This window comes from Siphateles boraxobius, unplaced genomic scaffold (genome assembly GCF_051911475.1).
Source record: "Siphateles boraxobius isolate OS27281-9 unplaced genomic scaffold, OSU_SipBor_1 31, whole genome shotgun sequence".
Lineage (NCBI taxonomy): Eukaryota > Metazoa > Chordata > Actinopteri > Cypriniformes > Leuciscidae > Siphateles > Siphateles boraxobius.
Window position 1 is genome coordinate 2,771,854 of NW_027508931.1, and position 18,075 is coordinate 2,789,928.

The following is an 18,075-nucleotide window of genomic DNA, read 5'->3' on the forward strand; positions in this document are numbered from 1 at the left end:
CAAAGTGCTTTACATAGAAGAAATTAAAATAATCAAAAGAAATCAGAATAATTAAAACAGTTTAGAATAAAAGATAAAATACAGAATAATTAAAACAGTTTAGAATAAAAAATAAAATAATAAAATAAAATACAGTACGAGCAGTCGGACGAACAGTGGTACAGTGCTCATTCACTAAATGCACAGCTAAACAGATGTGTTTTGAGTCTGGATTTGAATGTATTGTAGAAGCACATCTGATCTCTTCTGGAAGCTGGTTCCAGCTGCGGCTGGCATAATAGCTAAAAGCAGACTCGCCATGCTTAGAGTGAACCCTTGGTATTTCTAGCTGATGTGATCCTAATGATCTGAGTGATCTGTTGGGTTTATATATATATTTATATATATATATTTTACATGTAATCAATGCAAAAATAAAACAATGTATTGACACGAAAAAAAAATAGGTGCCAGTGATAGTAATAATGCATTGAGCCTAATAAATAATAAATAAATAGAATTAAAAATTATAAAAAATAATAAAAGACAAATAAATTAAACATTAAACTAGGCTACATCATTCGCCCTTATTACACCTAAATAAAAATGTTGCTGTAAATGGTTCAAAAGGTAGGCTATATTTTTCAAACGCATGACATTGTCAGAGGGTTTCTAACCATAAATAGTGGTAGTGATATAAATTTGGTCATAGTTTTATACTGTAATGGAACGTATGAAACATCTTGCCTTTAACAGTATGTGGTTATTTTCTGGGATTTCCACAACCACAGTGCAAACCTTACTCTCACGCACACGCACAAAGAGAGTAGAAGAGAGGGAGTGTGCTGCCTTCACTTGCTATCGGAAATTTCCTACTTCCCACTTTTTAAGTCGTGATTACGGCCTAATCGGAATTCAAACATTGACTTGAAAGTTCATGTTTAATTTTTAAACTTCGAGACTAGTATTTACGATAAAAATAGCAAGTGAAGGCAGCATTAAAACTTAGGAGACTTTCTTTTCGGAAGAAACTGGTTTTGTTTTTATTATGAACACGATGGCTTACAATGGCTGCCAGTTTTTACCAAAATATCATGGTTAGATAATTATGGGAGCTCCTTAGAACAGTTTAAACAAGCTTTCAGAATTGTTCGGTCACCTTGTTTGTTTTTTAGACATGGTCAATACAGGTGACTGCAGTAACTTTTCGCCTGTTACTTAGGCGAAGAATATGGTTACCATGGTACATGTATGAGATTTCAAAATCCGTGGACGCAAGCTTACAGTTGCTACAGTCCGCTCTGTCTGTGATCCTAGACTCGATGTAAATGGGTTGTTTATAAAATATAAAAACTACATTAAATAAAAAACAAAATAACATAATATAACATAAAACTAAGAAATATATAAAAGATTAATACACCAGAATTATTTTAAACGTTTCTACCAAATCTCTTTTTGAGGTCGATCTTTCCTTTCAGGCATGTATTCGGACAACACTTCTATGCGCCACAGAACTAGGAGGCCCTCTGTCGTTTCAGCGCCGTTTGAAATAACGAGCGACAAGGCCAATGAAAAATATAAGTTTCTCATCTAATTGAAATCTACAACATCCTGGTTGCTATTTCGGTAAATATGTTTCATACAATTCCCGATTAACTCATATTGCTTAATCGTACTAAAATCTTCGTTCGTAAATTATAGTTATAACCTTTATTTTCACAAAGTTTGTTAGCCGACTGGATAATGTTGAATGGACTGACTAACGCTTGCAATTTCAAGTGCCGTTAGCAGTAAATTATTATCTGTTACATGAAGTACAACTACAGGAACACTTATATAGCTAACTGTTTTTTTAATGTTGTGATTCGACGAACGGTCTAAAGCGAGATTCTGAAACGTGCTTTCACGGTGCACTTTTCAGTTTGTTGTACATACATATGGTTTGACTTGGTTCTGCTAATATAATAAATGTTTACCCTAAATTTAGTTTGAATGCCGTCATTTATAATTTCCGTACACCAGCATAGTTATATTAAGCAAAAGACCACAACTGGAACGTATTTGTAGTTATACAGTGCTTTGAGCGTGACGTGTCTGTGCGTTTAGATGGGGGAAACCCCTTTTTATTGCTTTGTATTGTTGTAACCAGTCGTTTTGCTATCCTCACCTTTAGTTTCTTTGTTTACTTTGGTAACGTTACTTATACACTCTCTTTGGGATTTACTTGTAGGTGCTGGTTTAGCTCTTTGTCCTGAGCCTCAGGTCCAGTGACAGCAGCCATGTTTCTGTACAACCTGACCCTGCAGCGGGCAACTGGCATCTCCCATGCCATCCATGGCAACTTCTCAGGTACATCACTGAACAACAACACTGAGTCCTTGGTAATTTCTTAAAGTCCCCCTGTAGTCAAAATTGTAATCCCCTAAAACTCATTTGATCATCAAAACGACATTTAAATTGTTCCCCCTTTTCCTTCATGCCTTAAAATAGTTTGAATGTAACTCTACACCCTTGCCTCATTTAGTACAAGCAGTTCTATGAATATGCAAAGTTGCCCTGCCCCCACTCACACCAGCTCAGAGATCCTTTCGCTGAATGATCACATGTTGACGTAATTGGTTACAAGGTAGTTTGTGACGTCAGAAACACCAGAAATTTCAAACCGCATTTGAGACAGTCTTTGGTTCACTGCAGTTTTAAAGAGAAAATACTCCTAAAAACACCACATAGACATAAACAACATTAAAAGCTTGATTTTCACCACAGGGGGACTTTAAAAGCAGTGTGCTTTACTTATATTTTGTAGGAGAAATTATTGTTGTATCAAATTTTGTTTTTTTTTCTCTTTTATGATGTATATCTGAGTAAAACGACTTAAACAAGAAAAAATGTAGTGGGAGGGGGCTTTATTTTGTTCATCGGAAATTGTTTTGGACTGTTGCGGAGATCTCATGTGAGTGACAGGTTGTGCCACCCTTGCACCATTGAACATGTCATTAAAGATGTCATTGCAAGTTGAAGGGGAAGTTATTTTGATTAAAGATTATGAGGGCACATGCATTTTTAAATAATAATGATGTGATTGGAGAAATCCTTTTGTAATAAATTCTGCAAATTCCATTAAAAAACAAGAATTGTCAATTTTGGATTCATGATGACTTTAAAGGGTACATAACATACAGTTTCACCTAATCTCATGTTAATCTTGAGTACCTATAGAGTAGTAGTGCATCCTTCATATCACCAAAAAGTCTTTAGTTTTATCATATTTATAAAAGAAAAATACAGCCTTCCGATTCTCTCCGGAAAAAGCCGAGCTCCTGGAGGCGTGCCGTGGGCGGAGCTATAGAGTCAAGCTTATGTGCTTATTTCCAGCAATAGACAGAAATCTGATCCAGTTGTACTTGCATGAATAGGGTCTTTTATCACTGGGACCGCTCCACGTTTTAATAGTAAACGATTTGCAAATCCAGCGTCGACCTGGGCCTTGTTAATAAAACATTCGTCATTGAAATGACCAGAACACACAACCGCACTTGCTACACTCCGTTGCTGCCCCGGAAAAACAAACTGCATCCACTGTTCCTGTGACACTGGGTTGGTATGTGGAACACGGTAAGCTTTCCCTCACATCCAAAAGCAAACTTTTTTGGAGACATTCTTGAACAAATCCTATGCAGCGCTGCCGATGATTTCCTGTTGAAGCGCGTTGATGTGCGCGGTCTCGCTCTCCTCTGGTCGACGTGTGCGCGGGCGCGCTTTTCCCAGAGAAATGCTCATATAAGGAGTTCCACTCTCGTCTACGTCATTAGATCCATGATCGTAAAAAAACAGCCGAAACTTGTACCAACCCGGAAGTAAGATTTTCGGCACAGAAATTCTGTTATTCGTCCAAGATATATACATTTAAAAACTTTGGCCATGTTTAGCATGAGAAGCAACTCTTTAACACTGTAAACAACTCTGAATAATGAAACACCATTGTACCCCCCCTTTAAGCATGAAGTTTAAATCCTAAGTGGTGTTTCTCTTTCACTAGGAACTAAGCAGCAGGAGATTGTTGTTTCCCGTGGGAAAATCCTGGAACTGCTGCGTCCTGATGCCAACACAGGGAAGGTCCACACATTGCTTACTATGGAGGTGTTTGGCGTCATCCGATCCCTCATGGCCTTCAGGCTAACGGGTGGAACTAAAGGTAAGCAACTTGGTTCTAATTGTTGTAATTGTTCATATATAGAAATTTTTATTTACATGGATCTCATTATGTAATTTTAGACTATGTTGTGGTGGGGAGTGACTCTGGCCGTATTGTGATCCTGGAGTACCATCCCTCCAAGAACATGTTTGAAAAGATACATCAGGAGACGTTTGGCAAGAGTGGCTGCAGACGTATTGTGCCAGGGCAGTTCCTTGCTGTGGACCCAAAAGGCAGAGCTGTTATGATAGGTATAACTACAGAGGCTCTGTGTAGTAAAGGCTACACGGTTGTATCAGTTTGAGATGCTGTGGGAAAGCTGATAATCAAAATATGCATTGAAAAGCAAATGCAATAAAGCAGCATTTTCATATGTAACCCATTTTATAATTTTAACTATCCACTTTTTCCTCTCCCAGGTGCCACAGAAAAGCAGAAGTTAGTATACATCCTGAACAGAGATGCAGCTGCCCGCCTTACCATCTCCTCCCCTCTAGAGGCCCATAAGGCTAATACTCTGGTCTACCATGTGGTTGGTGTGGACGTGGGCTTTGAGAACCCCATGTTTGCCTGCTTGGAGATGGACTATGAGGTCAGAGTCCTTCTTGAAAATTAATCTAGTGCTGGGGATCTCAATTCTGGGCCTTGAGATCCACTTTCCTGCAGTTTTCGCTCCAATCTTGACTGACTTACCTGCCTGTATCGATCTAGTAATTATAAAGACATTGATTAGCTTGTTCAGGTGTGTTTGATAGGAGTTGGAGCTAAAAATCTGCATGAAAGTGGACCTTGAGGGCCAGAGTTGAGAACCTATTCTTGTGCATTGGTTCTCGACCAGAGGGCTGCAGGATGACTTCAAAATAGTCAAAGTAATAAATTAATATTAATATATTGAAATGATCTGAACTTAATCTAAATTAAAATGTTTATTCAGATCAAATCAAGATGATTAACTTCTAGAAGCACAAAATCATTCCTACTCACTTATTGTTTTCATGGCATTAGTGGTTTTAATAGGAGTCGGTATAGCCTACATATTCAAGGGCGTGCAAAGATCGGTTGTGTTTATGATCATATGTAGTGGGCCAAATTTTTTTTTTGTCCCAGTCCTGCTTGTAGCCAATGTTAATGCTACTTAATTTTATCTTAATTTTTCAAATTCCAGTGACGTATGTCTCTAATCCATAGTGGTAAATGGTTTTGCAGGAGGCAGATAATGATCCCACCGGAGAAGCTGCGGCAAACACACAGCAGACTCTGACCTTTTATGAGTTGGACTTGGGCCTCAACCATGTCGTGCGCAAGTACAGCGAGGCACTGGAAGAACACGGCAACTTCCTCATCACTGGTTCGGACCTTTCAGAATGTCAAGATAGATTTACTTGTTGGATAAGAATTCACAAAATGCGTTGCAAATAGGGCTGGGGTAAACGATTATTAACTAAACGATTAGTTGGGCGATTATTTTATCAATTAGACGACTAATCTAACGACTAATTTTTCTGCTGCTCGATTAATAAAAAAACAATGTATCTCAAATAAATACTAACTAATGTACTGAATCATGATACTATAAGGTGGCTAACATTAGTCTAAAGTTATGTATTTGAACACCGTCATTAGAACTCTATAACGGCCAAAAACGTGTTATTAAAATATTTTTTACAAACAATTTTTATCATAGAGAATGTTTAAATAGTAATATCAGCTTACGAGGGAAACGTAGGCGGAGTTAGTGGTGCTTCGGAGGCTGCTACTGCTGGAGATGATTCGGGAGAGGTCTGTGCCCCTTTACCGATCAGAGCGCGCGCTGACACGGAGTAAAGCCTTGTTTAAACGCGACACGTGCGCGAAATGACGCAAAAATGACGCGTTGGGGTGCGCAAGACCCCATTTCGCTTGTCTGTGTGCACGGCTTCTTTTGTAACAGCGGACGCGGCGGCGCAACAGAGGATGAACGACTTCAAGCCGAATCTGCCCGAGCATGTGCGTCTCACCGCACCAGTTTGCGCGTCTAAATTGCAACATTTTTTTTGTTAAGGGTTTGTTTACTGTGTGTGATTCAGTTAATGGAAAGCACATTCACTTCTAGTTGTCTTCGTCCTCCATTCTGCAATGTTTCGGTCTCCCACGTGTGGTGGCGAGCTGTACCGCCGGAAACGGTGCAAAAAATAAATAAATAAGTGTCGACGCAAAAATATGCGTAATCGACGCGCCGCTACAGCACTAGTTGCAAATTCACAAAATGTGTTGCAATACCTTTAACAGAACACTTATCTAATACTTGTTTCAAATGTGTTGCAATACCTTTACCCAACACCCTTTTCACCTGATTTTAAGTGATACACTATTGCATAATTGTTTTTGAAAGAAACTTCTTTTAGAAAAGATGTATTAACAGTTTATAATTTTACAAAATATTTCTACCTTAAATAAATGCTATTCTTTTGAACTTTTTATTCATCGAAGAATCCTGGAAAACACATTTCCACAGAGATATTAAGTAGGGGTGCGCCGATCCGATATTCAGTATCGGTATTGCTCCGATACTAGCAATATTTGCCGGATTGGGTATCGCCAGACGAGACCATCCAAATCCGATCCGATATTGTATAGCCTACGTATGTTATTGTTATACAACACAAAAGGCACAAAAACATTATAAAGCACTAAAATGTTTTCGTGTACTGTATTCCAAGATTTCTGAAGCCAAAACATATAGTTTACTGTGAGGTACAGATTTAAATCGTTAAATTAAAAGTGCTTCCCTCTGCTGCGGCTGTCAGTCATTCTCAGCACTTAAACAGCGCGTCGCGCTCGGGTAAAACAGTCAACACGATGAAACTCTCTCCAAGATGAGTCAATGTTCCTATTATTATACTGTAGATATGTAGATAAAGGTCTATGGTTTGCATAAAAGGACTTTAACGTGCTGGAGTTTCACATGTTACTTTCAACCGGGTGTCTGTTAGATCACAACACAACTCCTCAGTGATCACAACACTGGAGTAGAGAGCGATATAATTGCTCTTCACACGCACATTAACTGAAATTTAAAACTTAAAAGGCTCAAAGTAATGAATAAATAAAGAAATATATGTATATCTTACTTTTGTGCTTTGAACTTTTCAATGCGACGCGCTGCGCGCCGTGACTCCATGTTGCTTCGAGCGCATCATTCTGCGCACGGGATGCGCATAAGGTTTCGTGCCGCTCTGAATTGGAGCCTTTCATATTACAATACTTTTGCGCAATGGCAGTATATTGATAGCCTTAGTTGTTCTGTCCAATCTATGTATCATATGTTGCTGATTCATTAAAAAGTTGCGCTTAATATTTGTGTTTTGTATTTAAAAAATTTATTTTAATTATATAGTATATATTTTGTCTGTATTGTTTTACAAAGTAAGGAAAATAATGTTTAAGTCAAGCTTTGATGCCTTTAACAAAAGAATAATCCCAGTCTCTTCCCCACAGTGAGGCATACAGATACAGTTTATTAGGTAATTTTGTACTGTTTTTTTTATTATTATTTTAGTATTGGATCGGTATCGGCCAATACTGAGTCCCAGGTATCGGAATCGGTATCGCAAAAAAAGCGGATCGTGCCACCCCTAATATTAAGCAGTTCAACTGTTTTCAACCTTATAATTAATCTGATAATACTAAAATGTTTTGAGCACCAAATCAGATTTTTTTAGAATGATTTCTGAATGATGGAAATTATTTGAAATTGTAATATTTCACAATATTAGTGTTTTTACTGAATTTTTGATCAGTTTAAGAGGCTTCTTTCAAAAAAAAAAAAAAATGTGTATGGACCCCAAACTCTTGAACGGAACTGTAGATTAAAATAGTACTGTTCTCCAGTGTGTCAGAAATGATGAATATCTTCATGTCTCTTCTCTGACTGTTTAGTGAAGAGATTGTTATGATATCTGATCTTCATGGACTCATGGGATGTTTTGCTTTCAGAGGAGAAAAATCTAGCCTAGTGTCTGAGTTTCTGTGATAATCTGACCATGTCCCCTGTCTATTGTAGTTCCTGGAGGTTCGGATGGTCCCAGCGGTGTGCTCATTTGCTCTGAGAATTATATCACCTACAAAAACTTTGGTGACCAGCCGGACATCCGTTGCCCAATCCCACGCAGGAGGGTGAGTTTGTGTTGTCTGCCCCTTTGCATCCCTCAGTTTGGGCACAATACACTAAACATCAACTTGAGGTGTCTAAATCGCAGCTTGACAGCTATTAGTATCGAAATGATGAGCTTTTCATGTCTCTTCTCTGACTATTGAACTGGAGACTCATAAAGACCTCTGATCATAATATTCATTTTGGAAATTATTTGGTTGTTTAGTTCTCAGTCATTGTGTTTGCAGAATAGATTAAACACAGATGTGAGATGTGACCACAGTGCCTTTCTCTTTATCTGCATCTTTTAGAATGACCTGGATGATCCTGAGAGAGGCATGATCTTTGTCTGCTCTGCCACCCACAAGACCAAATCCATGTTTTTCTTTCTAGCCCAGACAGAACAGGGCGACATCTTCAAGGTTACATTGGAAACTGATGAGGAGATGGTGAGCACACAGAGCTAATGACCCTGACTGTCATCTGTTTCTTTGCTTCATGGACAGCAAGTGAAAATGTAATTGCTCTCAAATACTTGTGGTGTTCCATTCAAAACGGAAAGTCAGAATTTCTAACTTCCTAACTTTGAAAAGTGCAATAAAATGCCACTTATGGGTGGACTTGGAAACTTGCAACCCTGGCTTTAAAAGAAATATGGGTATTTGACATCACCTGAACACACAGTTGATGCCAAATATTTACTTTTAAGCAAATATTATTCAGTGAACAGTCAGTGTTCCTACATTATACAATCATTAAACCCTTTAAGCAAATGTTTGCATTGCAGAGAAAGGTGTGTAAAAACTCAGCTAAAAAAAACTCTGCTTAAAATTGCGCACCTGCAATACAAATCCTGTATCTGACTGAATGAAACTCGCAAGTAACTGGAATAAAGTGAATTATGTAATATAACACTGTGTTTCCACTGAACTTGAGAGAGATCTGTGCTGAGAATACACAAATGAGAGGTTGAAAATGCTGTAAAGTGATATGCTATGTATTTGGATTATATAGTCTGTTCATATTTTAGGTGACAGAGATCAGGATGAAGTATTTTGATACCATTCCAGTGGCCACAGCCATGTGTGTTTTGAAGACTGGCTTCTTGTTTGTTTCTTCAGAGTTTGGAAACCAGTAAGTCACTTTTATATCTTGCACGTTTTATCACTCGCCTAACAATAAGTAGGACTGCACAATTAAATAATCAAAATCAAACCGAAATTATTGAATTGAACCGATATGAAATTACAAAGGCTGCAATTTTTCATTAAATAATTTAGGTCTAGTTCCGAATACCATTTTTTGAGCTTCGAAGCTTCAGTAGTGATAGTGATATAAAACACACTAATACATAAATGTATACATTTTAATACTACATACATTTTAATACATTTTTTTTCCATTATTCTTTTTTCCACAATGTCAAAGCAACGCAGCTTAACCCAAAATACAAGCTCAGGCATTCACTTCTGTCCATACGAACTCTGCTGTTCTGCGCTCTAGCCAGAGAATACTCCCGTTGCAGGAACACTTTTAGTAGTCCAAGAAGAAGGAAATATCTATTTATTAAGTAGCCAAAATGAATTTATATGTTAAGTATTATATTTCACCAGATTTTATAGTGTAAAACATATTCAAGCGCGAATGAGAACCGTTTCGAGGGGGATGCCAGGTGTGCAAAAAAAAAAACCCTGAATATTCTAGTCACATTTTCAAATCGAATACCAACCCACCGAACGAATATTCGGGTCCAGCCCTAAAATAAATATATGCTCAGTGTGATCAGTAAATGTTACTCCATCTCTGAAAGTACTGCGAGATTGAGTAGCTTATAACTTTTATAGCTTTTGAAAAAGCAACATGTCAAACAGCATGAGTGATTCAGCGGCTCTCATAGATTTCTCTCTCTCTCTCTCACTCTCACTCACTCTCTCTCTCTCTCTCTCTCTCTCTCTCTCTCTCTCTCTCTCTCTCTCTCTCTCTCTCTCTCTCTCTCTCTCTCTCTCTCTCTCTCTCTCTCTCTCTCTCTCTCTCTCTCTCTCTCTCTCTCGTTTTACCAATTTAAAAATTCAACTGATTTTAAACTAATTCAGTACTTGCACGCTCTCTGAGAGATGGTTTTCTCTGCACACATATGTAAAGCCGGATCACAAACAGCTTGTGAGTAAAATGGTAAAACTTCTGGTCTTGGCAAGTATCCTGGTAAACGCAGTCGGTTATCTTAAATAAACACAAGCAGTTGTTGTGTAACAATATAATAGATCTGTGCACTAGTTTTTAAAGTGACAGCAGCAGTGTCTGTCATTAATGTTGATAAAGGAATCAGGATTAATAGCCTATGCATTTATTTATACCGAACTAAAAACTGTTATTTTACATTTGATTACTTTAGTATTCAGAAATACTACAGAAACTGAATAGTGTTAGACCTACCCAAAAACCTTCTCTTTATTTCATTTTTATCTTTATTCTATTGTATTTATTTGTGCTACTTTTTAAAATTTAATTCAAAGATTGAAAATTCCTTGTGTAAACTCTTGAGCAAAAAAATACTCCATTGTAAAAACACAAATACAATGAGTAAGCAAACATTTAGGTGAGATTAATGTAATTAAAAATATATATTATGGACCCCAAGCTTTTGAGCAGTATTGTAGATTAAAATGGTAATGTTCTCAAGTGTGTCAGAAATGATGAATATCTTCATGTCTCTTCTCTGACTGTTTGATGATGAGATTGTTTTGATATCTGATCTGTGCACTAGCTCTTAAAGTGAAAGCAACCGTGTCTGTCATTAATGTTGATAATTCAACAAAGCTTAAATTGTAAGGAATCAGGATTAATAGCCTATATGCAGTTGTGGTCAGAGTTAATGGCACCCCTGGTAAATATGATGATAAATGGCTGTAAAAAAATAAATCTGCATTGTTTATCCTTTTGATCTTTCATTCAAAAAATTTGCAAAAAGCTAACCTGTCATTGAAGTAAAAGAATTAAAAGTGGGGGGGAAATCACATTATGAAATGTTTTACTCCAAAACACATTGGCCACAATTATTGGCACCCTTCTATTAAATGCTTTTTATAATAGTCTTATATCTTTTTAATGATGTTTGCCTGATTATTTTTGATTCATTTAACATTTATGACCTAAAAAAACTATCAAATAGAAAATGTTTAGTTTAGCAACTTGCATCTTATCTCGCACTTGACCGACCGTAAACTGAAGCGCGTCGATTCACTCCTTTACTGTAATGATTAATTTATGATGAGATTTCAATGCAAGTGACCGCGGCGCGCCAGCGCACGATCATGTCATGATTATGTTGTCTGCTATATTTGATTCTTATTTATTATTGGTTGATAAAAAAATTATTAAAATTAAGATAAAATTTATACAAAACGAAATTCACTTTAAAGAAAGGCCTTTCACAAAATGAAACTTAATTAAGTGGTCAATGTCTGACTCCCGATGCATCCCATCTTACTCGTGCCGTTCAGTTTTCATTATCAACGTAAAAAAAAATAACATTATAATATTTTAACAAATATAAACTAATGCGCTTATTTAATGAACTCGGGGAAAAATGCATCCTCGCAGCAGTGAGTGGGTGGTTGTTTCGGAGATGCGACATTAGGTTTTTTATTGCAACATTTACAAATTTCCTCGTCAGTATTTACCGCCTCTCCCTTCTCTCTCTCTCTTTCTCCTCCACACTGTCACTTGATGACAACTACATAAGCATTTTTAGGCATTGAATAAGTTATATTTATATATTATATATAAGTGCCGGTAATGACGCTATTGAAACTGATACCGTTGCTATTTTAAGACCCCGCGGTATACGATATTACCGAAATACCGCCCAACCCTAGCGGCCGCCTTAGTTTCAAAGTGCTGCAGCAAACCCTGGTGTATATATATATTTAATTTCAATTGGTTAAAAAAAATCGCAATTTTAACCCAAAAAAATGCTATTCGAATTATTATTATTATTATTTTATTTATTTATTTATTTTTTAAATCGTGCAGCCCTAATAATAACTGAATACTTCTGATTTGGTGGCATTTTCACCAAGTTTAAGTGCAATAACTAGCTTATAGAAGCTGGTAACAAGAGGGTGGAATGTGTGGGAGAAGTAGTTTTCAGCAACCTGAACCCTATGTGGTTTAAATGTAGCCATACTTCTCATTATCTGTTTAACCTGAAGCTTTTCAATAATATGCACTGTTGGACAGATTCTGTTCTTTGGAAGTCTGAATCTAAAACGTTTTGTTTGTTAGCTACCTGTATCAGATTGCCCACTTGGGTGATGATGACGAGGAACCTGAGTTTTCCTCCGCTATGCCTCTGGAGGAAGGAGACACATTCTTTTTCCAACCACGTCCCCTTAAGAACCTTGTGCTAGTGGACGAGCAAGAAAATCTTTCCCCCATCATGTCCTGCCAGGTGTGTGAAAGTGATAAATTTGAAATCTTATGTTCATGCTCAAGCTGGGAATTACTGATGGGAAGTGGGATTTTAAGTTGGCATGAGAACAGATGTTTGGCAATGAATAAACTCTTGGATGACTGTGCAGTATTGAACTGCTTATTTTCTAGTTACCAAATTGCAAAGTGTTTAGTCAGATATCAGTATGAGTAATTGAGCGTGTGAATGCTCCAGACTTCTACCCCCTCTTGTCTTTTTAAATCAGTTCTTGTCATGTAATGATGGAAACTGATGCCTCTGTAGAATGTGTTGAACCCACAGACTTTTTTTTATTTCATTTTTGTATTAATTAATTTATTGTTCTGCAGATTGCTGATTTGGCTAATGAAGATACCCCACAGCTGTATGTGGCATGTGGCAGAGGACCCCGATCTACACTGAGAGTTCTGAGACATGGACTAGAGGTTTGTGATGCTAGGAGTGACATTTCTGTGGCAGCTTTCACAACATAGTTGCAAAATGGAAATTTGACACCCACTGCAACAAAGTAAACCTACGCAATTAATGTGGTTTTAACAGATCAGATTCTAGTTTTTTCCAGAGACTATTAATATTTCAATGTGTTAAAAGTGCATGTGGTTTTTTTTTTTTCTTCAGGTGTCAGAAATGGCTGTTTCCGAACTGCCTGGTAACCCCAATGCTGTGTGGACTGTCAGGAGACATGTAGAAGGTAAAAGATCAGCTCATGTAGAGTAGAGGTCGACCGATAGTGGGTTTTTACCAATATTTAGGTTTAACTGATTTATCAACCAATATTTTTTAAATGGATACTGTATAAAAAAAACTTTTTGTTGTAACTCGAAGTAAAACAGTGCCAAACTGAAATGTGCTGTATGAAATCAATATATAAATATTAATATATTAAAATGAGAAGTTCTACAGAAAATAATTGAAACATTAAAATATTACAGGTTTCTTTAGCTATAACCTAGAATCATACGTAAATTTCATAGGTAACACATTGCAAGTCCCATTTAACAAATGTGTATTAGCTAGCTTTCATGAACTATATGCATTATGCAATATAAATTTTTTTTTTTACAGCATGTATTTAAGCAAGACAATTGTACCTTGATCATTCATGTTAGTACATTAACCCTTCGGAGTCTTGGGATATTTTGGCCGTTTTTGAGTACTTTTAATTTTTTTTATTTTGCGACATAAATGTTTACCATACCAATGTTTGGTATAATTTTTTTTCAGCACAACTTCACCTATTTGACCAGACAATTAGTTTTTCACTTTGATGTACTGTATCAACATACTGGGCCCAAAATCACACAAAAAGCACAAAATCCGAATAAAAAAATTATAGCTTTTCTACTACAAAAAACACAAACATGCTCAATGAAGCATTTTAAAAGGTTTAAAATGTAAACGCAAGTTGTAAATGTCAACATAATATAATCAAGCTATATACAAAAAAGATATGATTTACCAAAAAAAGCGGGTGTAGCCATAGGCTTTTTCCTTTCTTTTTAGCTTAGCCACTTTTAAAAAAATGTTGTGCACAATTATACATAGAGCTATATTTAGGGCCTTGCATTCCCAGAGTATGAGGGTTCCCAAATACTGCAAATACAAGATAAAAAATGTAAAATTGAGATAAAATCAAACTATATACAGCAAAAAGCAGGTGTGGTAAAAGGCGTTTTTTCTTTTCTTTTTTGCTTAGAAACTCTACAAAACACTTCATGTACAATTACACAGATAAGCTACATTACAGGGCTTTCATTCCTTGAGTCAGAGGGGTTCCTCAATAGTGCCAATATACCATACAAAAGGTAAAATTAACACAAAATCAAACTATACATACGACTATTTACAACAAATATCAGGTGTTTTTTTATTTATTTTATCTGTGCCACTCCTCAAAACAGTTTATCTAAATCTACTTCTAAACTACTCCTAAACTATCTACACTACTCCTAAACTACTCTCAAAATCTACTCAAACTCTTCCAAAAACTAGCAATAATATATCTCTCTCTATATATAACGTATATATGTCTCTTATTTATCTACTCCGTAAATCCTCTGCCTTTCAATTTTGCTTCTTTGCTCAGTTGGCACCTCCTCCATTCCCTAAAATGTGCAACCTGAAGAGCAGAGTCAGCAGATTCACACATTTTTCTCCGTTTTGTTATGAGAATAAATGCAACGCCTGTCGCATCCCATCCTGCGTTCTTTTACGGACGCGTCGATATTTTTTAATATAAAGTTTAAATGATCACATCTGTTTTTACTTGGTCCATCAACACAAAACAAAAAGTAAAATAGAATTTCAAGCCAGCACTTTCGACAGAAGTGGATGGCAGCGCTCAACGTGACTTTGTTTTTATGCTTCGACATCTTATACTGGTCATGTAACTTGATCACGCTGGCGTGATCGGCGACTCCGAAGAGTTAACTACAGGTAACAGATAAAATAAAAATGTAAATGAACAATACTACATTTATTAACCTTAGTTAACCCTCTGAGGTCTAAGGGGTTTTTGGGGTCCTTGAGGTGTTCTGACATGCCCTGACATTTGTGCTTTTTTCAGTTATTTGTAAACATGTTAATGGAAAGGTGTAAATTCACTCTATATAGCATAAACGGGGCTACCGTAATATGTGAGCAACATGTATGTACATGTTTGTATTTTTTAGAGAATAATGTTTGTGTGGTTATTGAAAAAACTAAAACTTAAAGTGTCTGAAATAAGGCCACAAAACACAGTCAAAAGTCTGGTAGACACATATTTAGTATGAGTGTTGTTGCCTAGAATTTTTGCTTCAAAATGATCTGAAAATCATCCTGCCTAATCATTTACACAAAACAATACATTGATTTAAATTTTATAAGACACCTTTTGTTTGCAAAGGCAATATGCATGGAGGCGTGTTCACACCTGAGAAGACAAAGGCCGGATAATGTGCCACATACATAAAGAGCTGCATATTAATTAGCCCTTTCACACAGGTGTGTCACTGGGTCCCAAAGAATGCAAGGACAAAAGAAATTATCTATATACATATTTTACAATTAGAAATTGTAACCAATTACAAATAGGTTACAATTACAACAACAATTACAATTTTAACAATATTTCAAGTGTATTTCTTTGTAAAAAGTATACATTTTATCATGCGTATTAAAAAAGGTAAGGATTCATTAGTTTGAATATTGGAACAAACACTATAATAACATCTTAGTTGATAATTCAATATACCTACTTTATTTTTGACAAAACATCATACTATAGTATATTTAACTATTGAGAAATTGGTGAACAAAAGCGTACCTATTTAATGTGACAGTTGTCTTTTTTTACAGTCAAAACTTTATAATCTATCCAAAACTAATCACAAAATCTTGTCTAAACATTCATATTTAGTCTGTAACATATTGTGTATGATATATTAGCATATACATGTGAATTTGCAGTTTGTTACTTATACAGACATTTTATTTCAACATATTTCAGTCTATTTTTACTCATCTTAGAAGGCTGTAGCAATATAGTTTGGATGTGTTCATGTAAACATAACGTTTACTAATGTAGGTGCGAGAGTGAATGAACGGCACAGGCATGCGCTGTATAACTGTAGTAAACAACAGCACGCGCGCCTGTGCCGTTCATTCATCATTTAGCCTACACACAGACACGCAATTCATATTTAAACAGTCTTTTTGCGGTTTACAGTCAGACACTATTCAATATCGCGATTAGAACAAAGCACTTAAGAATAAATGACTCACTACATCAGCTGGATCCGTTGCTCCTCGAAATGAAACTACCAGAACTTCTGGTACATTTTCCAGGGTTATTAGATAGTATTATTGCTCACAGCGTATGGATACGCTGTGTACACAGCTGTAGTAAGATACTTACTAAACACAATGTGTTTTATAATCCAGCTGGTGGGCGTTGGCATGTTTGCATGGCTTGCCTTAGATCATTTGCGTTTGAATACCGCGCACTCTCCATGGGCGTGGCACATTAACGCGTAATCGGGTATAATGAGCTGGAAAGAAATTAATAATCTGAAAGTAATACAGATTACATAAACTGAGAATATTTGTTTTTTTATATAAATTAATTCATTTAAAAGAAGAGAGTTCAAGCTTCATTATGGAAAAACACTCGTGCCTGTATGACAAGTATTCGCGGAATTAGTTAATTTTTGGACGAGTTTCAGAATGGACTTTACTGACAGAGAGAAGGCAGAACGCGCATAATGTTTGTTTGTCTTTATTTGGCGAAAAGCACAACACTTTGTTTTTATTGTATCCACAAAAAAATAGACACTTACTAGGATCTAATGATGTACAACACTTAATATGTAAGATCAAAGTCAGAGTATTTTGAGTTTCTTTTGCACTGATAAGAAAAAAAGCGAGACTATCGCGCCCGCGCGATGGTCGACCTCAGAGGGTTAATGCTAAAATTATCTTAATGTAAACTGTTACCATTTTATATAAATCTAAAGAGTCTGCTATGCTTAAAGATGTCCATCTTTAAATATCTGCAAAGGCCAGAGCATTAAAATTGCATAAATGTATATTACATGTATAGTCTCTTAGTTATTTGCTTATATATTAGAACACTTGATTATCTAATCAAAATAATATGTATTGCAGTGATTAAAAAAATAATAGAATCAAATTAGTTTCTGATTTGTTTGTTTCTGTCGGCTGCATGACCACATCAGGGCTCCAGACTAACTTTTCCACTGGTTGGAAACAAACTTTCTCAGTTGGTTGCACCAGCATATGATTTGGTCGCACCTTTTTTTTTTTTTTTTTGCTACATGCCATGGCATTAATCAATGCATGCTGATGAATAGTGGTCTTAATCTGCATACCCTAGTTTTGCACTGATGTAAAAAGACTGACAGTGACACCAGACCATGTTTGCAAAATGTTTTAATCTTTTAACTATCAAATAGGGCTGGGACGGTTACCGCAATACCGCGGTCACGTGACTCCAACCGCGGGTCTGAGCTCGTCACCGTCATCACCGCAAAAAAATAAATAAATAAAAATAAGCTTGGCCTGCACATGTGTGCACGTTGTGTCTAATGACTGATTCATTGATTCTAATGACATGGATTATGTCTAATGATATAGTGGCTAACATGGATTCAAGGTTTTCTAAACAAAACTTATCAAAAGATGGCGCAAATCCGATCTTTCACGAGTTGAGGAGCGCAATGTTTCATGACGCATAATAACATTCCATTTGTATTAGAGATCCGTGGATGGGCTATTATTATTTTATCCGCAACC

General features: G+C 36.4%; 1 protein-coding gene and 2 non-coding genes across 3 annotated transcripts in view; all 3 read left to right on the forward strand.

Moving 5' to 3' along the window:
- The first annotated feature begins 859 nt into the window (after positions 1-859).
- sf3b3 (splicing factor 3b, subunit 3) overlaps positions 860-18,075 on the forward strand; it is a 38,669-nt gene continuing 21,453 nt past the window's right edge. The window contains exons 1-12 of the mRNA XM_077193351.1: positions 860-1,608; positions 2,213-2,331; positions 4,022-4,177; positions 4,258-4,428; positions 4,597-4,769; positions 5,384-5,525; positions 8,220-8,332; positions 8,621-8,758; positions 9,340-9,443; positions 12,594-12,759; positions 13,110-13,205; positions 13,399-13,471. Of these exons, the coding sequence (XP_077049466.1) occupies positions 2,262-2,331; positions 4,022-4,177; positions 4,258-4,428; positions 4,597-4,769; positions 5,384-5,525; positions 8,220-8,332; positions 8,621-8,758; positions 9,340-9,443; positions 12,594-12,759; positions 13,110-13,205; positions 13,399-13,471 (1,402 nt within the window). The 5' untranslated portion in view covers positions 860-1,608; positions 2,213-2,261. The remainder of the gene's footprint in view (positions 1,609-2,212; positions 2,332-4,021; positions 4,178-4,257; positions 4,429-4,596; positions 4,770-5,383; positions 5,526-8,219; positions 8,333-8,620; positions 8,759-9,339; positions 9,444-12,593; positions 12,760-13,109; positions 13,206-13,398; positions 13,472-18,075) is intronic.
- Positions 8,049-8,132, forward strand: LOC143697175 (small nucleolar RNA SNORD111). The gene has a single exon (XR_013186213.1). It is a non-coding gene; the product is annotated as a small nucleolar RNA SNORD111 (small nucleolar RNA).
- On the forward strand, positions 10,991-11,070 carry LOC143697174 (small nucleolar RNA SNORD111). Its single transcript, XR_013186212.1, has one exon. It is a non-coding gene; the product is annotated as a small nucleolar RNA SNORD111 (small nucleolar RNA).